Genomic DNA, 18,859 nt, shown 5'->3' with positions numbered 1-18,859 from the left:
TTCTGGGGATGTTCACTTCCTGAATTAGGCTAGTACTAGAGTCCTGAAATGCTTTTCTGATGACTCTAGGTCACTTCTTTAGTAGGAGCTGGCTGAGATCTAAACCAAACTGAGCTTGGCCCTCAAGGCTTTTTCCCCACAGGGAACCTAATCAACTACAGATTCTCCTACAGCTCTTCTATTCTAGCTGTGAACCCCTTCTTTCCACTTCCTTCACCCAGCGTAAATGAATGTTCTGAAAACACTGATTTCTGAATTTGTTGCCCAGGACTGCAGTGGTCAGTATCTGTGCATGTCTGTATCTATCTGTTTATTTAGCTAGCCATAAAATTCTGTATTTGAGTTAGTCAGACCTAGGATGAATTCTCAGAAGTAGAATTGTTGGTTGCAGGATATGTGCGTTTCTGACTTGGGGTTACTTGAACACCATGGAGGTACCAAGTGACATTCTCTCCAGTAATGTGTGAACATGCCCCCTTCTGGATGTCCTCACTCCTAAAATGGTACCACACATTTTTTCACCTTTGCTGTGTATAACAGGTGAGAAGCAGTAGGGCAGTTCTGATTTACATGTCTCTTATGAGACTGCGCAGGCGCTTGTTGCCCACAGCTTATGCCGCTTTTTTCATTGGCTTATTGTTAGAGCTCCAAGTACAGTTAGCTCTTTTTTCACATTTTATAATTTTTCTTTTGAAATTGATTAAGGTAGGTTTTAACCACGAAAAAATATTTATTTGGTTTGATTCAAAATACATGGTATTACTTAATAAAATGTTATTTTAAGTAATAGTTCAATATTATACAAAAATAGTTTTAATTTCTAGAAGAATAAATGAAAAACGATACCATAATATCAGTTGTCTTTGAGTAGTTAGAGTTATGTCTCTCTTGGCGTGGATTTCTTTTATTTTTCTCTTTTGTTTTTTCAAATCTTCAATAACTTTAGAACAAAAAGAAGAAAAGTAAACCAAAACCTTCAGCAGAAGCCAGTAACAGCATGCCAGGTCCCAGCAAGTCTGCTTCCACCCAAGAGGAGCAGTCTGCACCTCCCTCAGAGAAAGCTGCTGTGAACGGTTACCAGGTCAACGGGGCCGCCAATGACACCGAGTCTGCAGACTCCCTCAGTGAAGGTCTGGAGACACTTTCACTGGATGCCAGAGAGCTGGAAGATCCTGAGGCGGCCGTGTCAGACACCCTGGAGGGAGCAGGTGCGTCCATCACATTCGCATTCACTGGGGCTGGCATTGTGGTGTAGGAGGGAAAGCCACTGCCTGTGATGCCAGCACGCCATGGGTGCCAGTTCATGTACCAGCTGCTCCACTTTAAATCGGGCTCCCTGCTATGGCCTTGGAAACGCAGCACAAGTTGGCCCACATGCTTAGGCCCAGCTACCTGTCTGTCCAGGTGGAGTCCTGACTGTTACTGCCATTTAGAGAATAAACCAGTGTGTGTAAACTCCGCTCCCTGTGTCTGTCCATGTCTGTAACTCTGATTTTCATTTTTATTTATTTTTATTGGTAAGTCAGATACACAGAGAGGAGGAGGAGAGACAAAGAGGAAGGTCTTCCGTCCAATGATTCACTCCCCAAGCGGCCACGCCTGGAGCCGAGACAATCAGAAGCCAGGAACCTCTTCCGGGTCTCCCACGCAGGTGCAGGGTCCCAAGGCTTTGGGCTGTCCTCAACTGCTTTCCTAGGCCACAAGCAGGGAGCTGGATGGGAAGTGGAGCAGCCGGGATTAGAACCATATGGGATCCTGGTGCATTCAAGGCGAGGACTTTAACCACTACGCCACTGTGCCGGGCCCTGCAACTCTGATTTTCAAATAAAATAAATAAATGTTTAAAAATAAAGTTGTACTCACTTGAAAATACAGAGTCCTCTGGGTTGAGAAAGCAATCAATAAATCTAGTTAGTTGTTTACTTTTTATTTCCAGCCTTTTCTTGCTTCCTCCTTTTTTTTTTTAAGATTTATTTATTTTTATTGGAGAGGAGGAGAGACAGAGAGAAAGCTCTTCCGTCGATGATTCACTCTCCAAGTGACTGCAACAGCCAGAGCTATACTGATCTGAAGACAGGAGCCAGGAGCCTCTTCCAGGTCTCCCACATGGGTGCAGGGTCGCAAGGCTTTGGGCCGTCCTCAACTGGTTTCCCAGGCCACAAGCAGGGAGCTGGAAGGGAAGCAGGGCAGCCGGGATTAGAACTGGCATCCATATGGGATCCGCTGCATGCAGAGCAAGGACTCTAGCCACTAGGCTACTGCGCTGGGCCTACCCCCTCCCTCCTCTCTTCCCTTCTTCTTTTTCTCCTTTTCTTCTCATCCTGCTTTCCTTCCTCTTTTCCTCTCCCCCGCTGTTTTTCTGTTTTGTTTATCTTTTACCCTGAGGAAAAGAGAACTCCTGTGCATTAGTTCACTTACCAAAGACCCACAAAGTCTGTGGTCAGTTCAGGCTGACGCTGGGATCCAGGACGCCGACCTGTCTCCCACATGGATGGCAGGAGCCTAGCTCCTTGGGGCATCAGCTCTGCCATCCAACGTCTACACTGAAAGGAAGCTAGAGCCAGGAGCCTGAGCCTGGCTCGGTTCTAGGCAGTCAAGTGGAGGATCTTACCCACTAAGCTAAACCCTGCTCACCTCTTCCTGCTCCTTCACGTTTTGGCTCGTTGTGGGGGGGGTGTGGGGATGGGCGTTTCTTGCTTGGTTGGTTTGGTTTTGAGTTTTATAGTTGTCAGAGGCCTTGAGATATAATTTGTTTTCTGTATCTCATATTTTAACTATTCTAAATCAGTCTTATGGAAACCCTCTAACATAATAAGCAGAGGAGTGCTTTTGGAGACAGCAGAAGACTATATGTATTTTTAAATTATAGATTTCTTAAGGAAAAAATGATGATGAGATGTTAATTTTTATTTTTTTCGACTCAACCTAATGAGGAATGCCTAATAATATCTTTTTAATCCCAGCTTTTATAAGAACTAGACGGTTGGTTTTGGCAGGCCATGTTTTGCTTTCTGATTGAGGTAATAATGGTGTAAGGTAGTTGTAAGTTCACTGCTCTTGTACATTTCTTTATGAACCAACCATTTTACTGATGACGGGGAAGATACTAGAAACGTCTCTGTAAACTTTTCTGGGTTAATCTAATTCCACTTGCCTTGTTCCCAGAATGAGAACAGGGTAAGAATTATGCTGCACTTTTCTGATGAGCTTTTCTCAATTAATTCATACACACAAAAGAAAAATATTGTATCTACCCTGAGCTAAAATAAACCAGTCATGATGATTCCATTTATTCTCTGAGATAGTTTTTTTCTTACTTTTTTTCTCTTTCTCTAAAAGCTTTTTTTTTTTTTAATTGGAAAGGCAGATTTGTAGAGAGAAGGAGATACAGAGAGGAAGATCTTATGTCCACTGGCTCACTCCCAAAGTGGCCACAAAGGCTGGAACTGAGACATTTCGAAGCCAGGAGCCAGGAGTCTCTTCCAGCTCTCCCAGGAGGGTGCAGGGTCCCGAGGCCTTGGGCCATCCTCTGTTGTTTCCCAGGCCACAAGCAGGGAGCTGAATGGGAAACAGAGCAGCTGGCTCATGCATCGCGCCCATATGGGATCCCCACGGTTGCAAGGCCACTAGGCTACCATGCCAGGTCCCCCAAAACCTTTTAGAATTCTTTTCCTAAGAAAGCATGAAAGTCTTTTCTTCAGCGTGACTTAAAGGCATCCAACGGAAATTGGTGGTGGTAGCTCTTTTTGCTTTTTTTTGTACTGAAGCTACACAGGAGGTACAAATTACAAGAGCTCTGAGGCCTAGGGAGTGAGCTCCTTGCGTAAAGATGGGTCATGGGTCAGCCACATACTCCTGCCAGAAACTACTGACAGCTGACAGCCAACCCCCGATTCCAAGCTTCCCTCTGTGCCGTCAGCTCATGTCCGCAGCTGTTGAAAGATACAGTTGTACTTAAATCATTTGTACTTGCTTTCCTGTGTACTTTAGGCTGTTGAATTGATTCGCCCCTACATTGTCCTCTAAAGCACCATCCTCTTTCTTGGACAGGATCCATGCTGCAGAATGGTGTCTCTGATTTTGAGTGCAAGTCTTTGACGACACACTCCACTCAGGGTTCCCAGCACATCAGGAATGCTGCCAGAGGGCCCTCGAGATCTACCAGTGGACCTCAGTTTTCAAATCTGGGGGTGGAAGATGCTCCAGTCTCCTCCTCCAATAAAAAACTAGGTAAGTCAGAGACCCCTGTGAGAAAGAATAAAAAACTTCACTGTTAATCCTGATAAGATTTGAAGAGAATCAGGTACCTTTTGTGTTTCCCACACAACGACTCCTCACCACACTGTGTACCCAGATGAGTAGATGCGAAGCAGCCTTATTAGAGTGACAGGTCAGACTCTCCTGCGAGGATGACTCACCTGCCAACAGCCTGTTTCCCTTGTTTGTTTAGCTGCAGTATTTGTGTGCTGTCTCCTTCCTTTTTATTTCCTGGTTGACATAACAAGTAAAAAATCTTCCATCTCTGAGATGTATATAAAAGATTGAGTTGTTTAAAAGAGTTAGTAAGAGGAAGAGATAGAGGGAAACAGAGAGATTTTTCATTCTCTGGTTTACTACCAACATGACCACAGCAGCCCAGGCTGGACCAGGCCGAAGCCAGAAACCAGGAACCTCTTCCAGGTCTTCCCATAGATGCTGAGGCACAGACACTTGGATCCTTTCAGCTGCTTTTCCCAGACTGTTAGCATGGAGCTGGAGTAGAAGTGGAGCAGCTAGGACATAAACTAGCTCCTGCTTGGGATTTGACTTTGCAGGTGGCCAACCCAATGCACTGCAGTGCCTGCCCTGACATGACTTAGAGAAATATCTTTACAACTGCACGATTTTACTAATATTTAAACAACTCTAACTTTTAACAAATCACTTTCTCTTCTCAATGCTTAACGTTGACTAGTGGTAACTCTTTTTTGTTTAAGATTAATTATTTATTTGAAAGAGTGCTTCTCAGCCTTTTGGCTAAGATCAAATGAAAGTCGGAGAAAAAGAGAACCTTCCATCTGTTGGCTCACTTTCCAAAGCCTACAATAGCCATGCCAAAGACAAGAGCCAGGAATTCCATCCAGGTCTCCCACATGGGTGACAGGAACCCAAACTTGAGCTGTCATCTGCTGCGTTCTGGACTCATAAGCAGGAGGTTGCATCAGAGGCGAAATATCCAGGCCTTCAGCTGACACTCCAGTACGGAGTGCTGTCCCACATACCAGCCCTGTCTTTAAAAAAAAAAACAGTATTATTCATTTAAATACACAGGCAATAATCACATAGAAATAATAGCCCCTCTGTGTTTTATATATCTAAGCATGGTGGTCTGCCTCACTCCACTGAGCAATGAAACAAATCTAAAGGACACTTATAACCCATAGCTCTTTGGTGAATTATTCAACCACCAGAGCTGACTTTTAATCAGAGTGAAGTACTCCTTTTCATCTAGGTACTAACCCTCAGGTTGTTACAAAATAGCAAGACTGACAATATCCAGTCAAACACCACCACCCCCAAAAAAAGAAATGTATAATCATAAGGCTTGAGAGTTTTTAGGTTGCTTATGAAAAAAGTCAAGTTGGGGTGAGGAACAGTTGAAGAGTCGATAATGTGCGTCTTTTCACAGCTGTAGACTTAGAGCTGTGCTTCCAGCAGTCAGTTGTAGATGACTTTAGCATCAGTGAACACAAGGGCTTAAAGAACTCTCAGACTGGTTAAAATATGTTGGAAAATAAATGTTTTTCTATTTTTTTTTTAAAGATTTATTCATTTTATTACAGTCAGATATACACAGAGGAGGAGAGACAGAGAGGAAGATCTTCCGTCCGATGATTCACTCCCCAAGTGAGCCGCAATGGGCCGGTGCACGCCGATCCGATGCCAGGAACCAGGAACCTCTTCCAGGTCTCCCACGTGGGTGCAGGGTCCCAAGGCATTGGGCCGTCCTCAACTGCTTTCCCAGGCCACAAGCAGGGAGCTGGATGGGAAGTGGAGCTGCCAGGATTAGAACTGGCGCCCATATGGGATCCCGGGGCTTTCAAGGCGAGGACTTTAGCCGCTAGGCCATGCCGCCGGGCCCAAAAATAAATGTTTTTCGAACTTATGCAAAGCTCACTTCTCTGCATAACACACTTTAAGCTGCACTATTGAAAGAGAACATTTAACTCCTTAGGAAATTGTTCTATTAAAGTCTCCCATTTAGGGAGGTTTGACAATTTGGAACCTATTCAAATAGTTTGTTGTTGTTGAAGTGGTATTTTTTCCTCTGTGTTTCATTTCATTTCAATAATTTAAAAATTGCTATATGCAAATTCATTATTTTTTTTCTAGTTAGTGTTTCTGTTCTGCTATTCATTCCACCCAGTGTGGTTTTCATCTTAGATTCTGTGTTTTTCCTCCTCAGAGCCTTTTTGGAGTTTTGTAAAATATCTCCTGAATCTTTTTTTAATAGGCTGAGGCTGCCCTCTGCCTTCTTGAACATATGATACTTCTTTAAACATGGTCTTGATTTATTTTATTTTCAATGTTGTTTACATGGTTGAGGAGGGATACATGTTCGTGTGAGCCTCTGCTTAGGGTGGAGAGGGTCAGGAGTGGAAGGTGTGTGGGACGAATGTTTCAGCTATTTATTTTTTCTCCTGCAGGGGAGGCAGAGAGGGGTCTGCTCCTTGTTGTCAAACCACATCAGCACCCAGGGATGGGGGATGGTCATTTGATGACCCCAGTGTGGGGAAGAGAGTTCCAGGGTGTTACTTGAGTGGTTTTGATAGTTCTGAGAAGTTGGTGGTTTTATTGCTCCAGAGCTAAGAAAATCTTTCGAACATCCATTCGTTGACAAAGTCCACCTTAGTGCATCCACTGACCCAGGAACATGCTGCAAACCTTGGCCAGAATTGTCCGACCTGTTTACTTTCAATTCTGTGACGTGGCACTAGACATTTCTGTGCTGGCTTACATGAGCTGACTATCATGTCCCCATCCAAGCATCAGCAATGAAGAGGCCCAGTCCTGGTACTGCATTCCAGGGTCAGACCACATATCCTGTAATTGTCCCTGTGGCTAGGGTCTGAGTTCTGCAGTCTAATCAAGGAATCCTCCAAAAAACCTCAACTGGGGTTACCTCCTATTTGACTCTTATGTGCACCAGCCAGTACAGAGTCAGGTTCCGTCTTTCACCTGGACCAATCAATGCAGGTGGATGAGGCTGCCTGGTCAGTTCCACCCAAGTCCCATGTCTCATGTAAATTGATGGTGCTATGGCCAGCCCACCACAGACCTGGTTCTCATGCATATCAGTGGATCCAGTGGTCTAGTTGGGGCAATCCTTCGATAATTCTCAGCAGAACTTCCCCCAATCCCCGTTTTTGTGTGTGGCAACCTCTGCAGTAGGCTAACCCAGTCCATCCCACATCCCATCTGGCTCTCATGCACACCCATGGGTGCTGCAGCTTAGCTCGGCCCAAACTACCCCAGACCCAACCTCTTGTGCTAACAGATGCTGCTACCTTGTCCAGCCTGACCTGCTCCCAACCTCGTTTCTTGGGTTCATTAGTGATAGGTATAGCCTCGCCAAGAAGTGCCCACAGTTTCCCTAATAGACATGTTCCCAGGCCTGAATCTTGCACCTGCAAGTGGGCACTGGGGTCCAACCGACTTGTCTCTCACCCAGTCCTGGCATTTGCCAGCTGTTGTTGCAGTCTAGCATGGCTGGCCTATACCCATTATGGCTCTTGTGCGTACCAGAGGGTATAGCAGCCTAGCCTGTCTTGTCCTGTCCTCAGAACGGCCTACTCCCAATCCCAGCTCTCAACACTCACCAGTGGAAGCAACAGGAATCTCCAGTGTTCTCATTCCAGGCCCACTGCAAGCCCGGGGTCTTAAGTGTGCCAGCAGGTACTATATCTTGGCTCAGCCCAGCCTACACCCAGTCCTAGCTCTCACTTGTAGGTGCAGCAGCTTAGTTCAGCCTGACCCTCACTCAGCCCTAATGTGAACTGGTGATTGTTGCAGTCCAAACTAGCCTAGCCTGTACCCTGTCCTGACCTACTCGTGCCAGTGTATGCTGTGAACTTACCATGCCTTGCCTACCCCCAGACGTGGCTCCCCTGTATGTCAGTGAGTACTGCAGCTCAGCCTGGTCTAGCCTGCTATCAGTCTCATATCTCACACTCATCAATGGGAGCTGCGGCCTAATAGGGGAGTTCCCCAGACTCCCCTACCAGACCTACCTGCAGCAGTGGATCGTGTGTGCCAGCACATGGTGTTGCTCTGACTGACATGGGCCCCAGTCTTGACACTCACCAGTAGATACTGTAGCCTAGCCTAACTTACTGTCACTCATTCCAACTCTCACCAAGAGTGTTTTTGCCTAGCCTAGCCTGGCCCACCTTCAGACCCAGCTCTCATGAGACCTGAAGGGTGCCAAGGCTAGCCCGGCCTGTCCCATACCCATTCTGGCTCTCAGGATCGCCAGCAGGTGGTGGAACTTAGTCCAGTCTGGCCTGCACCCAGACCCAGCACACTCTGGTCAACCCACAGGCCCAACTTTTGAATTCAGTAGAGGGAGCTACAGTCCAGAGTCCCCAGAGTTTCCCTGTCAGGCCCGTCCCTAATCCTTTGTCTTTTCTATGCTAGTGGGTGATGCCTTGACCCACCTGCAGTCTCAGCTCTTGCTAATGGGTGTTGCAGTCTAGCCCGTGTGGATGTGGCCACACCCTGTCCTGGCTCTCCTGCATGGCCCACCTCAACATTTGCACGTGGGTACTGAGGCCTAGCCCAGCCAGGCATGACCTCTAGCCCCAACTGTCTTGACTGCCAGCAGGCAATACTGTTTAGCCCAGCCCAGGTTTCCCATGTGGGCAGGTGCTTTGGTCTGACCCAAACATACCCACTGGTTTCCCCCCATCAAAAACCACTCTGTGTCAGCTCCCTTGCCTACCTGCAAGTGCAGTGGCCTGGTCAGTGGAAGACTCCAGAAGTCATTCCTCCCCTGTCAAACATGCCCTCAGCCACTCCCACTCCAACACATCTTCAGACACCCATCCCTGGGCAACCTGTAGACCCCAACCTCTGGGCTGGGGTGGCATGTCCCGGCCAAGAGTTTCTTGCCTTCCCCACTTATCTCAGAAAGAAAGAAAAAAAGAGCATAGAATAAGCAACTATGCTGGTATAGTTAACACAGATTTGGTGTTAACCACGCCCAGAATGCCCAGCAGCTGTTGGCTGCTCTTCTCCCAACAGTGTAATGCTTGCCTAGGTACAAGGCAACCTAGGCAGTTGCAATTTTGATTTTTTAATCTTTTTTGATTCTGTCATCCGTGTCATTTCTACAGCTGGTTTGAATTAGTTCAAATCTTATTTTTCTGTCTATTTACTTGATTTTTAATTTTATCTGGTTATGAATTTTACTTTGGTGGTGGTTAAATATTTTTGTTGATCATTAATTAAAGGCAGAAAGAGAAGAGACTACGGAAAGAGATCTTCCATTGATTGGTTCATTTCCCAAATGCCCACAATATCTCCAGGGCTGGCCAAACCCAAGTTCAGGAACCTAAAACTCTACCTGGGTTTCCCATGTTCTTTTTCTACCACCTGCCACCTCCTAGGGTACACAACTCTAGAAAGCTGAAATTGTAAATGAAACTGAGGCTTGAAACCAGGTTGCACAATCACAGGAAGGTGAAACTGAAGGCAGAGCTGCATGGGGCCAGTCCATGGTGTCTCAGGCTAAGATTCAGTCTGCAGTTCTGGCATCCTGTATGGGCACCAACCCAGTTCAAATCCTGGCTGCTCCAGTTCAAATCCTGGCTGCTCCAGTTCAGATCCAGTTCACCGTTAATATGCCTGTGAAAGCAGTGGAAGATGGCCCAACGCCTTGGGAGCTTGTACCCACATGGAAGAGCTGGAAGAAGCTCCTGGCTCCTGGCTTCGGATTGGCTCAGCTCCGGCTGTTATAGCCATTTGGGGAATGAACCAGTGGATGGAAGGTTGATTTCCACCCCCTTCCCTTTTTCTCTTTCCCCACTCTTCTCTGTCCTTTTTCCTCCCTCTCCCTTTCTCCCTCCCTCATTCCTTCTTTAAATTGATTTTGAAAAAAAGACAGTAGAGCTGAAACTCGTAACTAGGCATTCTGATATGGGATATGGGCATCCCAAAGAGTTATGTCTTTATATTTTCATAGCAGGTTTATTTTTGATGATGTTTACATAGTTGAGAAGGATGCATGCCCATGTGGACCCCCAGTTAGGGAGGGAAGGATCAAGGAATGGGGCAAAGTGGATGAGATAGCTGCCATCAATCTCCTTTTTCCTTCCTCTACCTAAGGGAAGAGGAGTGAGAGGAGGAGAGGGCTACCCCTAGCATCTTTTTTTTTTTTAACATTTATTTATTTTTATTGGAAAATCAGAGAAGATGCAGAGAAGAGGAGAGACAGAGAGGAAGATCTTCTGTCCAATGGTTCACTCCCCAAGTGACGACAAAGGCTGGAGCTGTGGCAATCCAAAGCCAGGAGCCTCCTCTGGATTTTCCCCCACGGATGCAGGGTCCCAAGGCTTTGGGCTGGCCTTGACTGCATTCCCAGCCACAAACAGGGAGCTGGATGGGAAGCGGGGCTGCCGGGATTAGAACCAGTGACCATATGGGATACTGGCGCATGCAAGGCGAGGACCTTAGCCACTGTACTATTGCACCGGGCCCTAGCATCCTAACCACACCAGTACCCAAGTAAATAGGGTGGCCATTCGATGTCCCCCTCGGGTCCTGATGTCAAACCTGTTCTAAGGGTACTGCTCAAGTGGTTTCGATAGTTCTGATATACTGTTGATTTTATTGCTCCAAGATTGAGGAAATCCCTCCCAGATCCATTGGCTGACATAGTCCACCTCAGTCTCCACTTGCCCAGATACCTGCTGTTGAAGCTCAACCAGGAGAGCTGTCAAATTCGTTCTGTCCTGCATGTTGCTAGACGTTCTCTGCAGACCTCAGTGATCTGTCCTGTCTGCCCTGTGCACCTAGGCATGTCGTCCACTGCACAGGCTTCAGCCACGGAGGAGGCCCACTTCTGACGCATGCACAGGGAGTTGTGCCTTAAGTCTGCCAATGGCCACCCCATTAAATATTTTTATATTTCTTTAAGTACTTCCTTACTCTTAGACTCCATTTTGTGAAACAGTTTGATGCTTGCTTAAAGGTTTTTTTTCCAGTGGAATTAGAGCAGACTACTAAAGCCGTACTCTTTCTCCTGCCCCATGTGTTGGGGTTTTTCCTGGTCTGGATGAGCTCACTGAATGGTGCTGTCTGCTGCTCTCCAGGGGTCCTCACAGCCGTGCACTGGAATCCTGAGCATCCTGTCTCTGCAGTGTCTCGCCTTTGTATTGCTCTCCTCAGGACTCTGTCCACCTTGGCCTCCCTGCATGCTCCACTCTGTCCCCAGTATTCATGAGACTGCCAGGCCCGCTTCAGGACTTTTTCTTTGCATTGCTGCCTGGACATTCTTTTGAGGTAGTAAGTTGGGACTGTTACCTCATTTTGTTTTGTTTTCTTAGAGGAAAAGTACTTCCTGATATATGTTGTCCAAAAGCCAGTTTCATATAGTGTATGTTTGCATGCTGTGTGCATGTGCATGTGTGTGTGTATGTGTGTGATTAAGAGGAAAGGATAAATCCAATTCTTTTCCTCCATCTCAACCAGGATGCTTTGTTTAAAAAAAAATCTGTGAAGATTCAGGGTTTTTGGATGGGGAGGGTGGTCATTTAGAAAACAGTTTTACTCCATGTGGTGTTCAGTCTAGGTGCTCAACTCCAACTTTCCAATTATGTGTGCTCTTTTTTAAATTAATTCTTGGGTTTTTTAAAATTAATTCTGGTTTTTCTTTCCCCCCAAGGTTCCAATATTGAAAAATCGGTGAAAGACCTCCAGCGCTGCACAGTGTCTCTTGCACGGTATCGAGTTGTAGTTAAAGAAGAGATGGATGCTTCCATTAAAAAAATGAAGCAAGCTTTTGCTGAGTTGCAAAGCTGGTAAGTTCAGTTGCAGTTGATATCAGTAACACAAAAATGACCAGTTATAAAGATGAACAACCATTCATTGAGTTACTTAATTCCCAATTTCTGACTCCTTCTCCTCATAGGGAGAGATCGAAAACTCCTGTGCTTCATCTAGCTTTCTCTTTCTTTTCTTCCTTCCTTCCTTCTTTCCTTTTTCTCAGTGTTGTTGCTTGTGTGTTAACTTGCTTTATGTATGTATTTTTATTTGGAAGGCTGAGAGAGACAGAAACCTATGGAGAGAGATCTGACTCTGATTCACACCCGCCTCTCACCCTACAATACCTGCCACAGTGAGGGGTGGGCAAGGCCACATCCACAAGCCTGGAGCTCCCTCCACATCTACATGGATGGCCGGGACCTTAGGCACTTGAGCTGCTCCCGGGGTGCACTTCAGCAGGTCACTGGACTGGAAGTGGATGCGCGAGCACTCAGACCAGTCACTGTGAAACGTGGGATGCAGGCGTCCTAAGCAGCAGCCGAGTGTTCTGCCAAGAACCTGCCCCTTTGTGCTCCCTCTGCCTCTGTCCTTTTGTTGAGCACAACATGGCAATGAGTGTCTCAGAGACTACATGATGCTTTAAAAATGGGTATTATTTGGAAAGGAACAAGTAATTGTAGAGTAGATAATGTACTCCTACTTTATATTCTTATTTTAAGATCTGTTTTGTTTAACCAGGGGCCCATAATGAAGGACATATTTTGTTTTATTTAAGGCGTATGTGTATATGTGTGTGTGTTTGAAAGGAAGAGTGACAGAGAAGACAAGGAAGGCCCACAGCAGCCAGGACTGGGCTCAGCCACAGTCACGAACTCCATCCAGATTTTCCATGTGGGAAGCAGGGACCCAGTTACCTGGGCCATCCATCAGCCACTGCCTGCTAGGAACGTTAGCATGAAATGGGGCAGGAAGCAGAGGCGGGACCCCATCCCAGGCACTGCACTGTGACAGTCCCCAAACACCGATTTAACCTGCTGTGTCACAGTGTGGGTACATTGACTTTTTAAAGCAAAATTATAAAGTAGGAAAGATCTATCCTTGCCTTAATACATCCTTTCTACCTTCTTAAAGCTCTATCATCAACCATTAGCTTGCTTTTAATTTTGTATTTTTCAAACTTTATACATTACTCATTCCTTAAATTATATTAATATGTTATATATGATAAAATGATGTTTTTGTAGGTTGAAAATATTTAAGAGGTTTGAAATACTTTTTAAAATTTTTCTACTGGATTTCTCAAAATTGTTTTAATTTATTTGACAGAGGGAAAAGGCTGGCATTGTGGCAGGCTAAACCTCCACCTGTCATGCTGTATCCATATGGGTTCAACTTCCAATCCAGTTTCCTTCTGATGCACTGGGGAAAGAGGCAGAAGGTGGTCCAAAAGCCTGGGCTCGTGTATCCATGTGGGAGACTTAGAAGAAGTTCCAGACCCCTGGCTTTGGCCTGGCAGAGCCCTGGCCCTTGCTACCATTTGGGAAGAAAACTATCAGAAGATTCTTTGTATCTCCTCCTGTCTATGTAACTGTCTTTCAACTAAATAAATAATAGATTGTTAAAACGGGCAGTGGCACTATGGCATACAGTAGGCTGTGCCTCATGCCAGCATCCCATGTGGGAACCCATGTAGTCCTGGCTGCTCCATTTGCAATGCATTTCCTTGTTAGTGGTCTGGGAAAGCTCCAGTCCTTGGGCTCCTGCACCCATGTGGGAGACCAGGAGAAGGCTCCTGGCTCCTTGGCTTCAGATCTACTCAGCTCCTGCCTTTGCAGCCTTTTGGGGAATGAACCAAATGGAAGATCGATCTGTCTATCTCTATCTCTTTGTGTAAGTCTACTTAAAAAATAAAAATTGATCTTTGAGAGAGAGCTTGAAAGAGGAGGAAAGAAAAAGAGATCATTCATTCACTGGTTCATTTCCCAAAGGTCTACTACAGCTGGGGCTCGCCAGACCAAAGCCAGGATCCCAGAGCTCCATGTAGCTCTCCCACGTGATTGGACAGGGACCCAAGTACATGAGCCTGCACTGGCTACTCCTTCCCAGGGCAGACATTAGCAGGCGTATGTGTATTGAAAGTTGAGCTGAAACCTGATGCTGGTCCTCCTGTATGGGGCACAGGTACAGCAAGTGGCACTTAAACCACTGCCCCACAGTTCTCACCCCTTCAGTGCCTTTTTAATGCCGACGTGCATCATGAATTGTAAGAAGGCTATACTGTGAGTATTCCTCAAATGTATCTAACTATAGAATCTTTTTGAGGGAGAAATATATTCTGTTTCCTAGAATGGCAAAGCTGTTTGCCTGTTAGTCCTTCTTTCTTTCCTTCCTGCTTCTTCCGATAAAACTTGCATCTGGTGGTTCACTCCCAGATGCAGTCCAGGTCTCCCACGTGGGTGAGAGTGCTCCGCCTGCTTGAACCATCATCTTCTGCTGTGTCCCAGGGGATATTTTAGAGAAATGGCTAGGCTCAGGAGCCATAACTCACTGTTTAGTTCAGTCACTCCTATTGGGGATACGGGCATTTTAATGAAATACCCGTTCCTTTAACTATCAGGTAGATATGAAAGTATCAGCTGATATTTAAGCTATAGCTCCTCTCTGGAGAGTATTTGCATTTTATATGGGATTATTCTGAAAGTGGAAAAGACTTAAGAGCCAAATGAGAGGCCTGTGTTGTGGCCCAGCACATAAAGCCAGCCCTTCAGAGCTGTCTCCACAGGAGTACTTGTTGGAGTTTTGAGTTTGTGGCCCAGCAAACAAGAAGAAGGGAGAGGGGATGTGTGTGAATGGTTAATACGTGTGCTTCTAGAAGTGGAAGAGTGAATTATTAAAGGTAGAATAATGTGAGGCCAGCACAGTGGTTCAGTTGGCTAATCCTCTGCCTGCAAGTGCCCACTTTCAGTATGAGTGTTGGCTGATGTCCCAGTTACTCCACTTTTCATGCAACTCCCTGCTGGTGGCCTGGGGAAGCAGTCAAGGATGACCCAAAGCCTTGGGATCTTATACCTAAGTGGGAGACCTGGAAGAAATTACTGGCTCCTAGTTTCAGATTGGCTCAACTCTAGCTGTTGCAGCTAACTAGGGAGTGAACCAGCAGGTGAAAGATCTTTCTCTCCATCTTCTCTATGTAATCTGCTTTTCCAATAAAAATAAGTTAATTATTTTTTATTTTATTTTCATTTTTTAAATTATTATCATTTTATGATATAGTTCCATAGGCCCTGGGATTTTCACTACTCCCTCTCCTAATCTGCCCCAACAGAGATCTCCTGTATTATTACAATAGCATAGTTCCTCATAGTTATGAGTCCATCATTATGGGCATGGACAGTGGCAGAGAGTCCTGCATCCCGTTGACAAGACACATCAACAATTTCACTGGGAATCCATCCTCGATCCACAAGTAGAAATGCACACTGCACCGTATTCTCACATCTACACATGTCAGTCTCCACTGCACAGTCACTATAAATCCTCCCAAGTGAAGAGCCACAACAAAATCAGTGACAGGAAGAAAAACAAAATTTACAATGCCATGAAGCTAAGCAACATGCATTGGATATAATAATCTCCATTACACGGTTATTTACACTCCCTTAAATGAAAAGCCACAGAACAAAATCAACAACAGGAAGAAAAAATAGGAACTTACAAACATCATGAAGTTAAATAACATGCTACTCTTTTTTTTTTAAAGATTTATTGTATTTTTATTACAAAGTCAGGTATACAGAGAGGAGGAGAGATAGAGAGGAAGAGAGATAGAGAGGAAGTGGAGCTGTCGGGATTAGAACCAGCGACCATATGGGATCCCAGTACATTCAAGGCGAGGACCTTAGCCACTAGGCCACGCCACCAGGCCCAACATGCTCCTCTTTGACTAACATGTCACTGAAGAAATGAAAAAGGAAATCAAGAACCCTCTTGAAGAAAATGATGCTACTGTATGATCTATGAGTCTTTTAATGAATTTAATGAAAAAAAAAGTGTTTTGAAGAAATGAAGCTAAAAACAAAAACATCAAAATCCATGAGATACAGCTTCCGCTGATCTTTGTTGGTGATCTTTGTCTCCTGTAGGCAACAAATAAATGGGTTTTGTTTTTTAAATCCACTCTACTAATCTATGACATTTGATTGATGAGTTTAATCCATTTACATTTAGTGTTCATATAAATAAGTGGTAATTTAGTCCTGTCATTTTAGCAGTGGTTTGTTCATTGATTTAGTCTTCTGTGGTTATTTTGCTGGAATGTTCTTCACATTTGCCCTTGGTTTTGGTGGGTGCTATTCCTTTTCTCTGTGAAGAGAACATTTTTAAGTATTATTTGTAGGGCAGGTTTAGAAGAGGCGTATTCTTTTAACTTTACTGTGGAAGAATTTTATTTCATTTTCAAAGACAAAGGAAACCTTGCTGGATATGTTATTCTGGGCCAACAATTTTTTTCTTTTAGAATCTGGAATATGTCACTCCATTCTCTTCTTGTCTGTAGAGTTTCCTGTGAGAGGTCTCCTGTGAATTTAGTTGGCATTCCTTTATATGTCAATTGTTTTTTTTTTTCACAAGCACATTTAAGGATCTTATCCTTATGTTTGATTGAATAGAGCTTGATTATCACGTGTCGTGGTGAAGATTGGTTTTGGTCAGCCCTGTTGGGAGTTCTGTGCCCCTCCCGCATATTGTTTCCCAATTCTTTCTGCAGATTAGGGTAATTTTCTGTTATTATTTCATTGAATATGTTTTTAAACATAGCTTCTCTTTTTACACCTTTTGGAACTCCCATAACTCTTATATTTGGCCTTTTAATAGTGTTTCTTATTTCTTGAATACTTTTTTTAGCTTGGCCCAGCTCTGCTTCCAGCTTTTTGTTTGTTTCCCCCTGGAAAACAGTATCTTCCAATTCTGAGATCCTTTCTTCTGCCTCTTTCATTCTATTATTGAGACTTTACACTGAATTTTTAATTTGCTCTATTGTGTCCTTCATTTCCAATAATTTGGCTTGATTCTGCTTCAGTGTTGCCATTTCCTGTGTGACATAGTCCTTATATTCCTGCATGTGCTTGTTGTTATTAATAAGCTTTAAAACAAGTGTTTTGAATTCTGTATCTCCCATTTTTCTATTTCTTCTTCAGTTGACTCTGAGGTTGGCAAGGGCTTTTGCTCCCTTGCAGGGGAGTCTTCAGTAATATTCATTGTGTCTTTGTCTCTTCTTTGGCTCTTGGTCATTGTACTTCTGGTTAGCAGATTCTTTTCCTTGGGGCAGATTTACAAGCTGTGTCACCACAATTCCGCAATTCAGTTTTACTTATTGTGGTTGGCACACAGTTCTTTGTTTACAGTCAATTGTGCCACTCCCTCCAGCGAGTTCCAGATCTGGGCTCTTATGTTAGACTTCCACCATGGTCTCTGTAGCCCCAGCTCCTGGCTCAGCACTCTATCTCCTGTGATCCTGTGCTGTTGCTGCACCATTGTCTGTACAGTGTTTCTCCAATTTCCGGTTCACACAGTTCCCGGGATTAGGGAGACACTGGCATCCTAAATAGCTAGGTGGCTGTCCGTGCTGATCTTGCTGGAACATCCTGGCCGTTAGGTCTGAGGGCAACACAGACCTATTTTGAGTTATATTATTTTTTTTTTTAAGATTTATTCATTTTATTACAGCCAGATATACACAGAGGAGGAGAGACAGAGAGGAAGATCCTCCTTCCGATGATTCAGTCCCCAAGTGAGCCGCAATGACTGGTGCTATGCCGATCCGAAGCCGGGAACCTGGAACCTCTTCCAGGTCTCCCACGTGGGTGCAGTGTCCCAATGCACTGGGCTGTCCTCAACTACTTTCCCAGGCCACAAGCAGGGAGCTGGATGGGAAGTGGAGCTGCCGGGATTAGAACCGGCACCTAGATGGGATCCCGGGGCTTTCAAGGCGAGGATCTTAGCCGCTAGGCCACACTGCCGGGCCCGAGTTGTATTATTTTTGATGTGGCACCAATGCAATGGAATGAACTCAATGAGTTCTCTCCCAACTTAGCGCATGCGTAGCTCACTGTTGTCCTTGCAGTCTTAAAGCTTTTTCATACTGTACAAAATGGTACCTGATGTGCCACTACTAGAGTTCTTGATCTGCTGGCCCTCAGGCTAAGGACTACTCAGACCTATCTTGGGTGGAACCTGTAGGATGCTGTTGCAGGGTTTTTGACCCAGAATATGGCAGCAGCCTCAGTTCTTGTCTCGCAGGAAAGAAGAATTTTCATGCGGACACAGTTTAGTTTTAAAGCCAAATTTATTAGAAAAGCTGAGAAAAGGAACTCCCATCCTAGTGACAGGAGGGGGCTTCGAGGGAAAAAGAACCCATATCTCCTGCCACAGTGCCTGGAGGAGGAAAGAGAGATACCCTAATTAATGGTGGGGATAGCATCTGTTAAAAAGTTCACCTCAAAGAAGTTTCTCCATAAACAAAGGAAAATTCCTGGTTACTACCCCTTTGGCAATGGGGAGAGAGAAAAGTGGGCTGCTGGACTCTTTGGGTGGGGAATTGGTATGTTAATGTCACCCTTGTCTCTTGGGGAAGCATGTTCTGGATGTGTTAAAACATGCACTTGTCTCTTGGGAGAGCTCTGGTAAATCCAAGACATTTTTGGGAAAATACCCTTTTATATTTGAGAAAAAAAATGATGACTCGGGGACCCACAATACCCTAACTGCCTACTACCCAGTCTAACTTCTCTCACAATGCCCCGTTGTTTCAGTTCACTGAGCCAGAAATGAGTTCACT

The 18,859-nt window shown here is 45.0% G+C and overlaps 1 protein-coding gene across 3 annotated transcripts in view; it reads left to right on the top strand.

Annotated features, from left to right (window-relative positions):
* The window catches only part of SPATS2 (spermatogenesis associated serine rich 2), a 157,849-nt gene that overhangs the window by 102,580 nt on the left and 36,410 nt on the right, over window positions 1-18,859 (top strand). For all 3 annotated transcript variants that reach the window (XM_058673511.1, XM_058673512.1, XM_058673513.1), the window contains 3 exons: window positions 947-1,208; window positions 4,051-4,230; window positions 11,924-12,059. In XM_058673511.1, the coding sequence (XP_058529494.1) occupies window positions 947-1,208; window positions 4,051-4,230; window positions 11,924-12,059 (578 nt within the window). The remainder of the gene's footprint in view (window positions 1-946; window positions 1,209-4,050; window positions 4,231-11,923; window positions 12,060-18,859) is intronic.

Source organism: Ochotona princeps, chromosome 15, assembly GCF_030435755.1.
Source record: "Ochotona princeps isolate mOchPri1 chromosome 15, mOchPri1.hap1, whole genome shotgun sequence".
NCBI classification, from domain to species: Eukaryota; Metazoa; Chordata; class Mammalia; order Lagomorpha; family Ochotonidae; genus Ochotona; species Ochotona princeps.
The sequence above is the reverse complement of the archived record's forward strand: the minus strand, read 5'-3'. Positions and strand labels throughout refer to the sequence as shown.